General features: G+C 57.4%; 1 protein-coding gene across 3 annotated transcripts in view; it reads left to right on the forward strand.

Moving 5' to 3' along the window:
- LOC144511460 (pre-B-cell leukemia transcription factor-interacting protein 1-like) overlaps positions 1 to 17,023 on the forward strand; it is a 38,346-nt gene that overhangs the window by 10,381 nt on the left and 10,942 nt on the right. The window contains exons 6-9 of one of the 3 annotated variants that reach the window (XM_078241834.1): positions 2,900 to 3,004; positions 7,368 to 7,571; positions 11,727 to 11,750; positions 14,185 to 14,279. In XM_078241834.1, the coding sequence (XP_078097960.1) occupies positions 2,900 to 3,004; positions 7,368 to 7,571; positions 11,727 to 11,750; positions 14,185 to 14,279 (428 nt within the window). The remainder of the gene's footprint in view (positions 1 to 2,899; positions 3,005 to 7,367; positions 7,572 to 11,726; positions 11,751 to 14,184; positions 14,280 to 17,023) is intronic. The other 2 variants (XM_078241835.1, XM_078241836.1) reach the window with 2 other exon arrangements.

The raw sequence follows: 17,023 nt of genomic DNA on the forward strand, positions 1-17,023 counted from the left end.
GTTGCAGCATGACCTCCTGGCTCCGAAACTCAATCCCTCTCCCAATAAAAGCTAACACACCGTACGCCTTCTTAACAACCCTATCAACCTGGGTGCCAACTTTCAGGGATCGATGCTTAGGGATTTAAAAAAAAGGGCGGCATGGACAAGTTGGGCCGAAGGGCCTGTATCCATGCTGTAAACCTCTATGACTCCACCCACACCCAGGCTGCCTCACCGTCCCCCAGTAGCCCCCTGGGTCTGCCACTGTTCCGGAAAGCTCCGGAGCTCACAGTTTAACATCCTGCAGGGGATCAGCCAAGGAAAGGTCTTTGCTTCACTCCATTCTAGACCGGGACGTGACGGGAGCGATGGGAAGGTTGTACATGGCAGGCTGAAGCTGTGACAGTGCGGAGGTTAGTACATCCTGCATTGGTATGGCGCCGCTTGCACAGTAAACCATGCCAGAACCCCGGACAGACAATTTATCCCCGAGACACACGGAGAGGTATTAGGGACAGGCGGACGAACGCTCGGTTACAGACGTGAGGTTTAAGGAGTGTCTTAAAGGAGAGAGAGAGAGACAGGGAGAGAGTGCTGAGGGAGCGCCACACTGTGGGAGGGTCGGTGCTGAGGGAGCGCCGCACTGTGGGAGGGTCGGTGCTGAGGGAGCGCCACACTGTGGGAGGGTCGGTGCTGAGGGAATGCCGCATTGTGGGAGGGTCGGTGCTGAGGGAGCGCCGCACTGTGGGAGGGTCAGTGCTGAGGGAGCGCCGCACTGTGGGAGGGTCGGTGCTGAGGGAGCGGCGCACTGTGGGAGGGTCAGTGCTGAGGGAGCGCCGCACTGTGTGAGGGTCAGTGCTGAGGGAGCGCCGCATTGTGGGAGGGTTGGTGCTGAGGGAGCGCCGCACTGTGGGAGGGTCGGTGCTGAGGGAGCGCCGCACTGTGGGAGGGTCAGTGATGAGGGAGCGCCGCACTGTGGGAGGGTCAGTGCTGAGGGAGCGCCGCACTGCGGGAGGGTCAGTGCTGAGGGAACGCCGCCCTGTGGGAGGGTCAGTGCTGAGGGAGCGCCGCACTGTGGGAGGGTCGGTGCGGAGGGAGCGCCGCACTGTGGGAGGGTCGGTACTGAGGGAGCGCCGCACTGTGGGAGGGTCGGTACTGAGGGAGCGCCGCACTGTGGGAGGGTCGGTGCTGAGGGAGCGCCGCACTGTGGGAGGGTCGGTGCTGAGGGAGCGCCGCACTGTGGGAGGGTCAGTGCTGAGGGAGCGCCGCACTGTGGGAGGGTCAGTGCTGAGGGAACGCCGCACTGTGGGAGGGTCAGTGCTGAGGGTGCGCCGCACTGTGGGAGGGTCAGTGCTGAGGGAGCGCCGCACTGTGGGAGGGTCAGTGCTGAGGGAGCGCCGCACTGTGGGAGGGTCAGTGCTGAGGGAGCGCCACACTGTGGGAGGGTCGGTGCTGAGGGAGCGCCGCACTGTGGGAGCGTCAGCGCTGAGGGAGCGCCGCACTGTGGGAGGGTCAGTGCTGAGGGAGCGCCGCACTGTGGGAGCGTCAGCGCTGAGGGAGCGCCGCACTGTGGGAGGGTCAGTGCTGAGGGAGCGCTGCACTGTGGGAGGGTCAGTGCTGAGGGAGCGCCGCACTGTGGGAGGGTCAGTGCTGAGGGAGCGCCGCACTGTGGGAGGGTCGGTACTGAGGGAGCGCCGCACTGTGGGAGCGTCAGTGCTGAGGGAGCGCCGCACTGTGGGAGGGTCGGTGCTGAGGGAGCGCCGCACTATGGGAGGGTCAGTGCTGAGGGAGCGCCGCACTGTGGGAGGGTCAGTGCTGAGGGAACGCCGCACTGTGGGAGGGTCAGTGCTGAGGGAGCGCCGCACTGTGGGAGGGTCAGTGCTGAGGGAGCGCCGCACTGTGGGAGGGTCAGTGCCGAGGGAGCGCCGCACTGTGGGAGGGTCAGTGCTGAGGGAGCGCCGCACTGTGGGAGGGTCAGTGCTGAGGGAGCGCCACACTGTGGGAGGGTCGGTGCTGAGGGAGCGCCGCACTGTGGGAGCGTCAGCGCTGAGGGAGCGCCGCACTGTGGGAGGGTCAGTGCTGAGGGAGCGCCGCACTGTGGGAGCGTCAGCGCTGAGGGAGCGCCGCACTGTGGGAGCGTCAGTGCTGAGGGAGCGCTGCACTGTGGGAGGGTCAGTGCTGAGGGAGCGCCGCACTGTGGGAGGGTCAGTGCTGAGGGAGCGCCACACTGTGGGAGGGTCGGTGCTGAGGGAGCGCCGCACTGTGGGAGCGTCAGCGCTGAGGGAGCGCCGCACTGTGGGAGGGTCAGTGCTGAGGGAGCGCCGCACTGTGGGAGCGTCAGCGCTGAGGGAGCGCCGCACTGTGGGAGGGTCAGTGCTGAGGGAGCGCTGCACTGTGGGAGGGTCAGTGCTGAGGGAGCGCCGCACTGTGGGAGGGTCAGTGCTGAGGGAGCGCCGCACTGTGGGAGGGTCAGTGCCGAGGGAGCGCCGCACTGTGGGAGGGTCAGTGCTGAGGGAGCGCTGCACTGTGGGAGGGTCAGTGCTGAGGGAGCGCCGCACTGTGGGAGGGTCAGTGCTGAGGGAGCGCCGCACTGTGGGAGGGTCAGTGCCGAGGGAGCGCCGCACTGTGGGAGGGTCAGTGCTGAGGGAGCGCCGCACTGTGAGAGGGTCAGTGCTGAGGGAGCGCCGCACTGTGGGAGGGTCAGTGCTGAGGGAGCGCCGCACTGTGGGAGGGTCAGTGCTGAGGGAGCACCGCACTGTGGGGAGGGTCAGTGCTGAGGGAGCGCCGCACTGTGGGAGGGTCAGTGCTGAGGGAGCGCCGCACTGTGGGAGGGTCGGTGCTGAGGGAGCGCCGCACTGTGGGAGGTTGAACTAATTCTCTCTGTCTCTCTCTCTCTCTCCACATCTTGTGCCACTAGCGGGTTCCTGTTCAATCCAGGTTGAGAAGGTTCTGGAAGTTAAGCGCGGGGAGAGCTGGGGAGAGCGACTGCGAGCGATAATGGTTGGCGGCTTCTCTGCGCCAGGTGCCAGCACGGTGCATGCGTTTGGAGTGGGGGATGAGGGAGCGGGTGGGGCATGGACCTGCGATTCCTCCTTTGGCCGAATAGCCTGCCGACTGGAGTCCCACATCGAAACTAGAAGCAGGAGGAGGCCATTCGGCCCTTCCAGCCAAGCTCTGCCATTCAATCTGATCCTGGCTGATCATCGAATTCAATAACCTGACCCCCCCTTCCCCCCATCTTCCTCGATCCCTTTAGCCCCAAAAGCGATATCTAATTCCTTCTCCAAATCTCACAACGTTTTGGCCTCAACTACTTGCTGTGGGAGTGAATTCCACACATTCACCACCCTCTGGGTGAAGAAATTTCTCCTCACCTCAGTCCTAAAAGGTTTACCCCTTATCCTCAAACTGTGACCCCCTAGTTCTGGACTCCCCCACCATCGGGAACATTCTTTCTGAATCTGCCCTGTTAGATTTTTATAAGTTTCTATGAGATCCCCTCTCACTCTTCTAAACTCCAGTGAATACAATCCTAACCGACTTAGTCTCTCCTCATATGACAGACCTGCCATCCCAGGAATCAGCCTGGTAAACCTTCGCTGGGCTCCCTCTATAGCAAGGACATCCTTCCTCAGATAAGGAGACCAAAACTGCACACAATACTCCAGGTGTGGCCTCACCAACGCCCTGGACAATTGCAGCAAAACATCCCTATCCCGATACTCAAATCCTCTCGCTATGGAGGCCAACATACCATCTGCCTTCTTTACTGCCTGCTGTACCTGCACGCTTACTCTCAGCGACTGATGCTCGAGGACTCCAAGGTCTCACTGAGTCTCTCAATTTACACCCATTCATATAATAATGTCTTCCTATTATTGCTACCAAGGTGGATAACCTCACCCACATTATGCTGCATCTGCCATGCCGATGCCCACACTCTCGGCCTGTCCAAATCACGCTGAAGCATCTCTGCATCCTCCTCACAGCTCACCCTCCCACCCGACTTTGTATCATCTGCAGATTTGGGGATAATACATTCACAGTTCCCTCTTCCCAATCATGTACAGACCCATCTGTGTCCACGCCTCTGTAGGGAATAACCCCGCGTGTACTGAGATGTGTGTACAGGCGTGCCTGTGCATCTATGAGTGATTGATAAGGTATTGGAGGGAGCTGGACTTTGCTTTCTTGGAGCGTGGCTCTAGCTGTCTACAAGAGGAGGCCATTCAGCCCTTCCGAGCCTGTCCCACCCCTCCACCAGATCACCACTCATCGCGACCTTAACTCCATCGTCCCGCCTGTATTTCCATAACCCCTCGACCCCAAGACACATCTATCCATCACCACTTGGACATTTCCAAATGACCCCCTCCCTGACGTGGGGGGAAAAGGTTCCAGCTTCCCCTCTGTGTGAGGAAGTGCTCCCTCAGAGATCTCTTCCTGGGGCGGCACGGTGGGGTTAGCACTGCTGCCTCACAGCGCCAGGGACCCGGGTTCGATTCCTGGCTCGGGTCACTGTCTGTGTGGAGTCTGCACATTCTCCCCATGTCTGCGTGGGTTTCCTTTGAATGCTCCGGTTTCTTCCCACAGTCCGAAAGATATGCAGGTTAGGTGGATTGGCCATGTTAAATTGCCCCTTAGTGTCCAAAGATGTGCAGGTTAGGGGGATTGGCCATGCTAAATTGCCCCTTAGTGTCCAAAGATGTGCAGGTTAGGGGGATTGGCCATGCGAAATTGTCCCTTAGTGTCCAAAGATGTGCAGGTTAGGTGGATTGGCCATGCTAAATTGCCCCTTAGTGTCCAAAGATATGCGGGTTAGGGGGATTGGCCATGCTAAATTGCCCCTTAGTGTCCAAAGATGTGCGGGTTAGGTGGATTGGCCATGCTAAATTGTCCCTTAGTGTCCAAAGATGTGCGGGTTAGGTGGATTGGCCGTGCTAAATTGTTCCTTAGTGTCCAAAGATGTGCGGGTTAGGTGGATTGGCCATGCTAAATTGCCCCTTAGTGTCCAAAGATATGCGGGTTAGGGGGATTGGCCGTGCTAAATTGCCCCTTAGTGTCCAGAGATGTGTAGGTTACGGGGATTGGCCATGCTAAATTGCCCCTTGGTGTCCAAAGATGTGCAGGTTAGGTGGATTGGCCATGCTAAATTGCCCCTTAGTGTCCAGAGATGTGTCGGTTAGGTGGATTGGCCATGCTAAATTGCCCCTTGGTGTCCAAAGATGTGCTGGTTAGGGGGATTGGCCATGCTGAATTCTCCCTCAGTGTTACCCGAACAGGAGTGTGGCGACGAGGGGATTTTCACAGTAACTTCATTGCGGTGTTAATGTAAGCTGACTTGTGATAATAATAAATAAACTTTAAGCTTTTCTCCGCCCCGACAGAACTCCCATTTTCAGGTTCTCCCTCTGCCCCTCGTTGTTCTGGACTCTCTCCCCCATTCTCCCCCCCCCGAACCAGAGAAGACTGTTTCTCTCTATCACCCCTATCGAATTATTGAATCACCTCAAACCGCCCCCCCCTCGATTTGATGGCCCCCATAATCTCCCGCACTCGAGGGAGCAAAGCCTGGTGGGTCTCTCCGACTCCCACTGCTTCCTGACTCCCTCTAGCTGCTGTGGTGTGTATCTGCGGCCTTGGGGATTGTACGCGACATGGTGGCAGCTCTGGAAAAGCTGTGTTTGCATGGTGTTGTGGACATAGGGGCGGCACGGTGGCACAGTGGGTTAGCACTGCTGCCTCCCAGCGCCAGGGACCCGGGTTCGATTCCCGGCTCGGGTCACTGTCTGTGCGGAGTCTGCACGTTCTCCCCGTGTCTGCGTGGGTTTCCTCCGGGTGCTCCGGTTTCCTCCCACAGTCTGAAAGACGTGCTGGTTGGGGTGGATTGGCCGTGCTAAATTCTCCCTCAGTGTAACCCCAACAGGAGTGTGGCGACTAGGGGATTTTCACAGTAACTTCATTGCAGTGTTAATGCAAGCCTACACTTGAGTCAGTCCTCTCCCCCATAATTCCAGCTCGAGAGCAGGTGGGCTACTGAGGTTTGTGTCAATTCTCTGCGTTGGGGGCAAGTTGGTTATCAAATGAATAAGAACAGAACGAGGGGGTCAGTAACTGGGAAATATTTGAAAATCTTGGCTTTGCTTCCCTCTGTGTACCTGTGTGTACCTCTCTGTGGGAGGTTCAGTGCTAAGGGAGCGCCGCACTGTGGGAGGGTCAGTGCTGAGGGAGCGCCGCACTGTGGGAGGGTCGGTGCTGAGGGAGCGCCGCACTGTGGGAGGGTCGGTGCTGAGGGAGCGCCGCACTGTGGGAGGGTCGGTGCTGAGGGAGCGCCGCACTGTGGGAGGGTCGGTGCTGAGGGAGCACCGCACTGTGGGAGGGTCAGTGCTGAAGGAGCGTCGCACTGTGGGAGGGTCAGTGCTGAGGGAGCGCCGCACTGTGGGAGGGTCCATGCTGAGGGAGCGCCGCACTGTGGGAGGGTCGGTGCTGAGGGAGCGCCGCACTGTGGGAGGGTCCATGCTGAGGGAGCGCCGCACTGTGGGAGGGTCGGTGCTGAGGGAGCGCCGCACTGTGAAGGGTCAGTGCTGAGGGAGCTCCGCACTGTGGGAGGGTCAGTGCTGAGGGAGCGCCGCACTGTGGGAGGGTCCATGCTGAGGGAGCGCCGCACTGTGGGAGGGTCGGTGCTGACGGAGCGCCGCACTGTGGGAGGGTCAGTGCTGAGGGAGCGCCGCACTGTGGGAGGGTCGGTGCTGAGGGAGCGCTGCACTGTGGGAGGGTCAGTGCTGAGGGAGCGCTAGACTGTGGGTGGGTCAGTGCTGAGGGAGCGCCGCACTGTGGGAGGGTCGGTGCTGAGGGAGCGCTAGACTGTGGGTGGGTCAGTGCTGAGGGAGCGCCGCACTGTGGGAGGATCGGTGCTGACGGAGCGCCGCACTGTGGGAGGGTCAGTGCTGAGGGAGCGCCGCACTGTGGGAGGGTCAGTGCTGAGGGAGCGCCGCACTGTGGGAGGGTCAGTGCTGAGGGAGCGCCGCACTATGGGAGGGTCAGTGCTGAGGGAGCGCCGCACTATGGGAGGGGCGAGTGAAGGAGGAGGTTGGGGAGGTGAAAGGAGCAGGGGTGAATGGTGATGGAGGGGGGGTGAGGGAGTTCCACCCCCCCCCCCCCCCGCCCGTGTCCTGGGGCCGAATATTAATCCCTGAACCAGCATGACTGCAACTGAACACGCGATCTCGGTCATTGCCATTGGTGGGATCTTGCTGTGTATGTCCCCCATCACAAGAATGGCCTCACGCCCAATGGCAAAGGCCCTTCATTGGCTGTCAGTCTGTCAGGGAGTGAGTGAAAGGCGCTATGCGAATGAAGATGTCTCTCTGCTTTTAACCCATCAGTGCTGAGGGATATTGAGGAGATCGGGAGCCTCCAGGACGGGGGTTCCGGGCTCCGCAAACGCCAGCTGCCGGACGGGCCGCGGGGCACGCCCGCACTGAGGGGGCCCCCAGCCGTCGCAGACGAGGATGACAATGGGGGCGTCACTTTGAACAAGTGCCTCCTGGTGGCCCTGCTTCTGGTTGGTGTCGGATTTGGTATCTTTGGTGAGTGCCGGCCCCCTCGAGGGTCCCTCCCGGGTTCAGGGGGGGTGGGGGTGGGGGGGGTGTCGCAGGTCGTCGAGGGCAACCAGCGCCCATTCGGGTTCAAGGGGCACGGCTCCGTGGGGGGGGGGCCTCCAATGTCAAAGTGGAGCCCGGGGTCGCTGGTTCACCCGGGGGTGACCAGGGTCAAGCCAGGGTCAAGGGTCGCAGTCATTGGGTTCGTACAACGCCCGGCCGGGCTGAAGGGTCGCAGGTCACTGGGCGTCACTGGCATCGATCCAGGGTTGCAACTCCTCTGGGTTGTGGCCCATGTCAACCCAGGGTCAAAGGTCATTGTGGTTGAACAATGTCAACCCAGGGTCAAGGGTCACAAGTCATTGACATTGAAGAATGTCAAACCAGGGTCAACGGTCGCAGGTCATTGATATTGAACAGTGTCAACCCAGGGTCAAGGGTCGCAAGTCATTGAAGAATGTCATGCCGGGGTCAAAGGTCACAGGTCATTGAGAGTGAACTATGTCAAACTAGGGTCATGGGTCATTGAGATTGAATAATGTCAATCGAGGGTGAAGGGTCACAGGTCATTAACTTGAACTGTGTCAAACTAGGGTCAAAGGTCACAGTTCATTGAGAGTGAACTATATCAACCAAGGGTCATGGGGCATTGAGATTGAATGATGTCAGTCTAGGGTGAAGGTTGGCAGGTCATTGGGACGCGACCCATGCCAATCCTGGGTCACCGCCCCGTTGGGATTGGCCACCAGGTTCAAGGGTCATAGAGACGGAACAATGTCAATCCAGGGTGAAGGGTTCGGGCGAGAGGCCCCCAAACCTCTAACCGGAGGGGACAACAATTGCGGTGGGTGTTGGATTCGTGGCCGAGATCCACCACTGCGGGTTAAATAAAAGCTCCGACCTCTTGAGGGGAGCGGGGGGGTCAGATCGGGTTCCCCGAAGTCCAAGTTGACCGACTGCTGCTCGTTGGACACTCATTCCCCCCCCAATCCTCTCCCGAGTCCCAACCCCGTCTCCAGCTACCAAGAGAGCGACAGAGCTAAGTCCTGGGTTCACGAGAGGCAGCTCGGAGACATTCCCAGGTTGGCGGTGGTTCTGGAGGTCACCAGTCGCTCCAGTCCTCTTAATAAAAGGGTGTGGACCTTCTATAAGAGTCTGACCAGGGCCCATCTCTGAGGGACGCCAAGACGCAACTATAGACGAGTCACATGTAGGCCAGACCGAGGTAAGGACAGCAGATTTCCTTTCCTAAAACATTGATTTGAGACCAAGTCCAATTGTAGTTGGTTATTTGAACCGGGGAGCTCTTTCAAAGGGATAGCACTGACACGATGGGCCGAATGCCCCCCCAACCTCCTGTGCTCCTTAGAGAGGCAACGGGGAGGCTCCGAGTCATCGCAGGGCCTCACCTTGCAAGAGTGTGGGGTTGGAGGGTTGGTGGAGGGGACGTGGGGTCATGGGCTGACTGAAGGCCCCAGGGGTTGAAGGTCAGATGAGTCCAGCTCTCGCGCCTGATTGGCTGGCCCTTCTGGTGGCCCCGCCCATCATGGCGGGAAACCCAATGGAATACCCGAGGGAGGGGCTAAACTTGTGAGGGGGAAAAAAATTATTTTCCCTTGCAACGGCCGCAAGTGGCCAGCAGGGGTCGCTGGGGGTGAGCAGGAGTGTTGATTGGCTCATCACAGTGGTATCGCCCAATGAGCAGGGGGCCACAACTTAAATCGCCCCTCGTCCAAGGTAAATATTCAAGAATAGAAACACGAACGCTCTGGACGACAACAAAAGTCTCCCAATACGGTCAGTAGAAGATAGCGACCCATTGGGGGGGTGGGTGGGGTGCGTCTGGGAGAGCCGGGGGGGGGGGGGGGGCAGTGGGATAGGGAGGGCGGCTCCGAACATGGTTGGCGGGCAGGGGGATGGATCAGTTGGCCATATTCTGCCCGGTGTGGACTGTGGGAGTGGCGCCTCCTTGTGGACACAGATGGCACAGTTTCGAGGTTTACCACCCCCTCCGCAAGCCCTCCGCCCCCCCCCCATCATGAGAGTGGCAGCACAGTGGTTAGCACTGCTGCCTCAGAGCGCCAGGGATCCGGGTTCGATTCCCGGCTCGGGTCACTGTCTGTGCGGAGTCTGCACGTTCTCCCCGTGTCTGCGTGGGTTTCCTCCGGGTGCTCCAGTTTCCTCCCACAGTCCGAATGATGTGCGGGTTAGGGTGGATTGGCCATGCTAAATTGCCCCTTAGTGCCCAAAGATGTGCAGGTTAGGGGGATTGGCCATGCTAAATTGCCCCTTAGTGTCCAAAGATGTGCAGGTTAGGTGGATTGGCCATGCTAAATTGCCCCTTAGTGCCCAAAGATGTGCAGGTTAGGGGGATTGGCCATGCTAAATTGCCCCTTAGTGTCCAAAGATGTGCAGGTTAGGGGGATTGGCCATGCTAAATTGCCCCTTAGTGCCCAAAGATGTGTAGGTTAGGGGGATTGGCCGTGCTAAATTCTCCCTCAGTGTAACCCGAAGAGGTGCCGGAGTGTGGCGACTGGGGGATTTTCACAGTAACTTCATTGCAGTGTTAATGTAAGCCGACTTGTGACACTAATAAATTTTTAAAACTTTACACTTTGTTGAGGGGGCACGATGGGTTAATATTGTATTTATTATCCACCTGAAGGAGGCCATTTGTTTAAGTTTTGAAATCCACCCTAACCTGCACATCTTTGGACACTAAGGGGCAATTTAGCACGGCCAATCCACCTAACCTGCACATCTTTGGACACTAAGGGGCAATTTAGCATGGCCAATCCCCCTAACCCACACATCTTTGGACACTAAGGGGCAATTTAGCATGGCCAATCCACCTAATCTGCACATCTTTGGACACTAAGGGGCAATTTAGCATGGCCAATCCCCCTAACCTGCACATCTTTGGGCACTAAGGAGCAATTTAGCATGGCCAATCCCCCTAACCTGCACATCTTTGGACACTAAGAGGCAATTTAGCACGGCCAATCCCCCTAACCTGCACATCTTTGGACACTAAGAGGCAATTTAGCATGGCCAATCCACCTAATCTGCACATCTTTGGACACTAAGGGGCAATTTAGCATGGCCAATCCACCTAACCTGCACATCTTTGGACACTAAGAGGCAATTTAGCACGGCCAATCCCCCAAACCTGCACATCTTTGGGCACTAAGGGGCAATTTAGCATGGCCAATCCCCCTAACCTGCACATCTTTGGACACTAAGAGGCAATTTAGCACGGCCAATCCCCCTAACCTGCACATCTTTGGGCACTAAGGGGCAATTTAGCATGGCCAATCCACCTAACCCGCACATCTTTTGGACTGAGGGAGGAAACCGGAGCACCCGGAGAAAACCCACACACAGACACATAAGAACTGGGAGCAGGAGTAGGCCATCTGGCCCCTCGAGCCTGCTCCGCCATTCAATAAGATCACGGCTGATCTTTTCCTGGACTCAGCTCCACTTACCCGCCCGCTCCCCTTAACTCCTTCACTGTTCCAAAATCTATCTATCCTTGCCTTAAAAACATTCAATGAGGTAGCCTCAACTGAGGCAGGGAATTCCACAGATTCACAACCCTTTGTGTGAAGAAGTTCCTCCTCAACTCAGTCCTAAATTATTTTGAGGCCATGCCCCCTAGTTCTGGTTTCACCCGCCAGTGGAAACAACCTCCCTGCTTCTATCTTATCTATTCCCTTCATAATCTTATATGTTTCTATAAGATCTCCCCTCATTCTTCTGAATTCCAATGAGTGTAACCCCAGTCTACTCAGTCTCTCCTCAGAAGCCAACCCTCTCAACTCTGGAGTCAACCTAGTGAATCTCCCCTGCACCCCCTCCAGTGCCAGTATATCCTTTCTCAAGTAAGGAGACCAGAACACGTGGGGAGAAGGTGCAGACCGTGCGCAGGCAGTGACCCGAGCCGGGAATCGAACCCGGGACCATGGCGCTGTGAGGCAGCAGTGCTAACTGCTGTGCCACCCATGCTGCCAGTCTGGTTGGCGCTCAGGGCGCAAGAGAGAAGGTCGGTGCCGGTTGATTTGAAAGGGGCATTAGGGTGAGCGACGGGCATTAGCAATGGACAAACGGTTTACGTTTGACACAGATGTCCTTGATTTGCAGGTTTTTTGACTGATCTTGACCCTGGTGAGTACCTGGCTGCCCGTCTGGTGCCAGTCTTGCGCCCCTGTGCGAACTAACACGTGGCCGAAAGAATGCTTCTCTCTATCCTATGCGTGCGTGTCATAAACTGCCCCCCCCCTGCTGCATCCACCGAAGGCCTAGCGGCATTATCACTCGACTATTAATCCAGAAACTCATCCTGGGGGACCAGGGTTCGAATCCCGCCACGGCAGATGATGGAATTTGAATTCAATAAAAAATATCTGGAATTAAGAATCTACTGATGACCCATTGTGGGAAAAACCCATCTGGTTCCCTTTAGGGAAGGAAATCTGCCGTCCTTACCCCGGTCTGGCCTACATGTGACTCCAGAGCCACAGCAATGTGGTTGACTCTCAACTGCCCTCCAAGGGCAACTAGGGATGGGCAATAAATGCTGGGCCCAGCCGGCGACGCCCATGTCCCAGGGATGGATAGAAATATATCCCGCTTGCCCCTCAACAACACATTTTAGATTGTTCATATCAGAAATATTCGCCAATCGGCTTGGTTCCCGAGATGCTGCCTCTGCGGTTAGCCAGTTTGAACAACACCCCAATCTTAGAATCCGGACGGCCTTTAAGGGAGGCCATTCAGCCCATTGAGCACAGAACAGCCTGCTTCCTACTCCCAATTTCCATCTTTGTCCCACTGTGAATGTGGTGAGGGAGTGCTGAGGGAGCGCCGCACTGTGGGAGGGTCAGTGCTGAGGGAGCGCCGCACTGTGGGAGGGCCAGTGCTGAGGGAGCGCCACACTGTGGGAGGGCCAGTGCTGAGGGAGCGCCACACTGTGGGAGGGCCAGTGCTGAGGGAGCGCCACACTGTGGGAGGGCCAGTGCTGAGGGAGCGCCGCACTGTGGGAGGGTCAGTGCTGAGGGAGTGCCGCACTGTGGGAGGGTCAGTGCTGAGGGAGTGCCGCACTGTGGGAGGGTCAGTGCTGAGGGAGCGCCGCACTGTGGGAGGGTCAGTGCTGAGTGAGCGCCGCACTGTGGGAGGGCCAGTGCTGAGGGAGCGCCGCACTGTGGGAGGGTCAGTGCTGAGGGAGCGCCGCACTGTGGGAGGGCCAGTGCTGAGGGAGCGCCGCACTGTGGGAGGGTCAGTGCTGAGGGAGCACCGCACTGTGGGAGGGTCGGTGCTGAGGGAGCTCCGCACTGTGGGAGGGTCAGTGCTGAGGGAGCGCTGCACTGTGGGAGGGTCAGTGCTGAGGGAGCGCCGCACTGTGGGAGGGTCAGTGCTGAGGGAGCACTGCACTGTGGGAGGGTCAGTGCTGAGGGAGCGTCGCACTGTGGGAGGCTCAGTGCTGAGGGAGCACTGCACTGTGGGAGGGTCAGTGCTGAGGGAGCGCCGCACTGTGGGAGGGTCAGTGCTGAGGGAGCGCTGCACTGTGGGAGGCTCAGTGCTGAGGGAGCTCCGCACTGTGGGAGGGTCAGTGCTGAGGGAGCGCCGCACTGTGGGAGGGTCAGTGCTGAGGGAGCGCCACACTGTGGGAGGGTCAGTGCTGAGGGAGCGCCGCACTGTGTGAGGATCAGTGCTGAGGGAGCGCCGCACTGTGGGAGAGTCAGTGCTGAGGGAGTGCCGCACTGTGGGAGGGTCAGTGCTGAGGGAGCGCCGCACTGTGGGAGAGTCAATGCTGAGGGAGCGCCGCACTGTGGGAGGGTCGGTCCTGAGGGAGCGCCTCACTGTGGGAGGGTCAGTGCTGAGGGAGCGCCGCACTGTGGGAGGGTCAGTGCTGAGGGAGCGCCGCACTGTGGGAGGGTCAGTGCTGAGTGAGCACCGCACTGTGGGAGGGTAAGTGCTGAGGGAGCGCCGCACTGTGGGAGGGTCAGTGCTGAGGGAGCGCCGCACTGTGGGAGGGTCAGTGCTGAGTGAGCACCGCACTGTGGGAGGGTCAGTGCTGAGTGAGCACCGCACTGTGGGAGGGTCAGTGCTGAGGGAGCACCGCACTGTGGGAGGGTTGGTGCTGAGGGAGCGCCGCACTGTGGGAGGGTCAGTGCTGAGTGAGCGCCGCACTGTGGGAGGGTCAGTGCTGAGGGAGCGCCGCACTGTGGGAGGGTCAGTGCTGAGGGAGCACCGCACTGTGGGAGGGTCAGTGCTGAGGGAGCACCGCACTGTGGGAGGGTCAGTGCTGAGGGAGCACCGCACTGTGGGAGGGTCAGTGCTGAGTGAGCACCGCATTCAGCCTGGTATCCGAATATTTATATGTGGCATTTTGCGACCTCTGCTTGCTGCGATTAAGTGTTGCTTACGGGACGACCGAGTTCTGTTCTTGCACGGATGTGAGTTTTGGATAATGGCAAGTGTTGGCAACTGCTGTTCCCCTGGGTGTGACGTCAAAGGGGACGCTGGGGGCCTCTCTCTGTCGACACAAAATTCTCTGCCTTAGCAACCTTGTCAAAACAGCGTGTCTCTCCCCGCACAGACCCTGAAGGTGAGGTCTCTGAAGCAGATTCCCTTGGCAAGCGAGCGGTAGACGGATCCCTGCCCAGTGAGTTGGAGTTCCCTGCCCCGAGTCAGGTGAGTGAAGCGGAGCCCTGCACTGCCGCTGACATACTGCGGAATTATGCACCATCAGACAGCAGCCCCCTCCCGCCACCCGAGTCTGAGAGGGTCGGGTTTGCGGGAAATACTGGCCATTCGCCCATGTGGTGTAGGCACACCAACTGTTCTGTTAGGGAGGGAGTTCCGGGATTGTTATTGGACATCAGTCAGTCCCCGTGTGTGAGGTAGGTACACCCACAGTGCTGTTAGGGAGGGAGTTCCAGGATTGTTATTGGATATCAGTCAGTGCCCGTATGGTGTAGGTACACCCACAGTGCTGTTAGGAAGGGAGTTCCAGGATTGTTATTGGACATCAGTCAGTCCCCGTGTGTGGGGTAGGAACACCCACAGCGCTGTTAGGGAGGGAGTTCCAGGATTGTTATTGGACATCAGTCAGTCCCCGTGTGTGGGGTAGGTACACCCACAGTGCTGTTAGGGAGGGAGTTCCAGGATTGTTATTGGACATCAGTTAGTCCCCGTGTGTGGGGTAGGTACATCCACAGTGCTGTTAGGGAGGGAGTTCCAGGATTGTTATTGGACATCAGTCAGTCCCCGTGTGTGGGGTAGGTACACCCACAGTGCTGTTCGGGAGGGAGATCCGGGATTGTTATTGGACATCAGTCAGTCCCCGTGTGTGGGGTAGGTACATCCACAGTGCTGTTAGGGAAGGAGTTCCAGGATTGTTATTGGACATCAGTCTGTCCCCGTGTGTGGGGTAGGTACATCCACAGTGCTGTTAGGGAGGGAGTTCCGGGATTGTTATTGGACATCAGTCAGTCCCCGTGTGTCGGGTAGGTAAACCCACAGTGCTGTTAGGGAAGGAGTTGCAGGATTGTTATTGGACATCAGTCTGTCCCCGTGTGTGGGGTAGGTACATCCACAGTGCTGTTAGGGAGGGAGTTCCGGGATTGTTATTGGAAATCAGTCAGTCCCCGTGTGTCGGGTAGGTAAACCCACAGTGCTGTTAGGGAGGAAGTTCCAGGATTGTTATTGGATATCAGTCAGTGCCCGTGTGTGGGGTAGGTACACCCACAGCGCTGTTAGGGAGGGAGTTCCAGGATTGTTATTGGACATCAGTCAGTCCCCGTGTGTGGGGTAGGTACACCCACAGCGCTGTTAGGGAGGGAGTTCCAGGATTGTTATTGGACATCAGTCAGTCCCCGTGTGTGGGGTAGGTACACCCACAGCGCTGTTAGGGAGGGAGTTCCAGGATTGTTATTGGACATCAGTCAGTCCCCATGTGTGGGGTAGGTACACCCACAGTGCTGTTAGGGAGGGAGTTCCGGGATTGTTATTGGACATCAGTCAGTCCCCGTGTGTGGGGTAGGTACATCCACAGTGCTGTTAGGGAGGGAGTTCCAGGATTGTTATTGGACATCAGTCAGTCCCCGTGTGTGGGGTAGGTACACCCACAGCGCTGTTAGGGAGGGAGTTCCAGGATTGTTATTGGACATCAGTCAGTCCCCGTGTGTGGGGTAGGTACATCCACAGTGCTGTTAGGGAAGGAGTTCCAGGATTGTTATTGGACATCAGTCAGTCCGCGTGTGTGGGGTAGGTACATCCACAGTGCTGTTAGGGAGGGAGTTCCGGGATTGTTATTGGACATCAGTCAGTCCCCGTGTGTAGGGTAGGTACACCCACAGTGCTGTTAGGGAGGGAGTTCCAGGATTGTTATTGGACATCAGTCAGTCCCTGTGTGTGGGGTAGGTACACCTACAGTGCTGTTAGGGAGGGAGTTCCAGGATTGTTATTGGACATTGGGAGGGAAGGGATGAGATTGCAGAGCCTTTGGCTTTGATCTTTGGGTCCTCGCTGTCCACGGGGATGGTGCCAGAGGACTGGAGAGTGACGAATGTTGTTCCTCTGTTTAAGAAAGGGAATAGAAATGACCCTGGTAATTATAGACCGGTTAGTCTTACTTCGGTGGTTGGTAAATTGATGGAAAAGGTCCTTAGGGATGGGATTTACGACCATTTAGAAAGATGCGGATTAATCCGGGATAGTCAGCACGGATTCGTGAAGGGCAAGTCGTGCCTCACAAATTTGATTGAATTTTTTGAGGAGGTAACTAAGTGTGTTGATGAAGGTAGGGCAGTTGATGTCATATACGTGGATTTTAGTAAGGCGTTTGATAAGGTCCCCCATGGTCGGCTTATGATGAAAGTAAGGAGGTGTGGGATAGAGGGAAAGTTGGCCGATTGGATAGGTAATTGGCTGTCTGATCGAAGACAGAGGGTGGTGGTGGATGGAAAATTTTCGGACTGGAGGCAGTTGCTAGCGGAGTGCCACAGGGATCAGTGCTTGGTCCTCTGCTCTTTGTGATTTTTATTAATGACTTAGAGGAGGGGGCTGAAGGGTGGATCAGTAAATTTGCTGATGACACCAAGATTGGTGGAGTAGTGGATGAGGTGGAGGGCTGTTGTAGGCTGCAAAGAGACATAGGTAGGATGCAAAGCTGGGCTGAAAAATGGCAAATGGAGTTTAACCCTGATAAATGTGAGGTGATTCATTTTGGTAGGACTAATTTAAATGTGGATTACAGGGTCAAAGGTAGGGTTCTGAAGACTGTGGAGGAACAGAGAGATCTTGGGGTCCATATCCACAGATCTCTAAAGGTTGCCACTCAAGTGGATAGAGCTGTGAAGAAGGCCTATAGTGTGTTAGCTTTTATTAACAGGGGGTTGGAATTTAAGAGCCGTGGGGTTATGCTGCAACTGTAC

Source organism: Mustelus asterias, chromosome 24, assembly GCF_964213995.1.
Source record: "Mustelus asterias chromosome 24, sMusAst1.hap1.1, whole genome shotgun sequence".
NCBI lineage: Eukaryota > Metazoa > Chordata > Chondrichthyes > Carcharhiniformes > Triakidae > Mustelus > Mustelus asterias.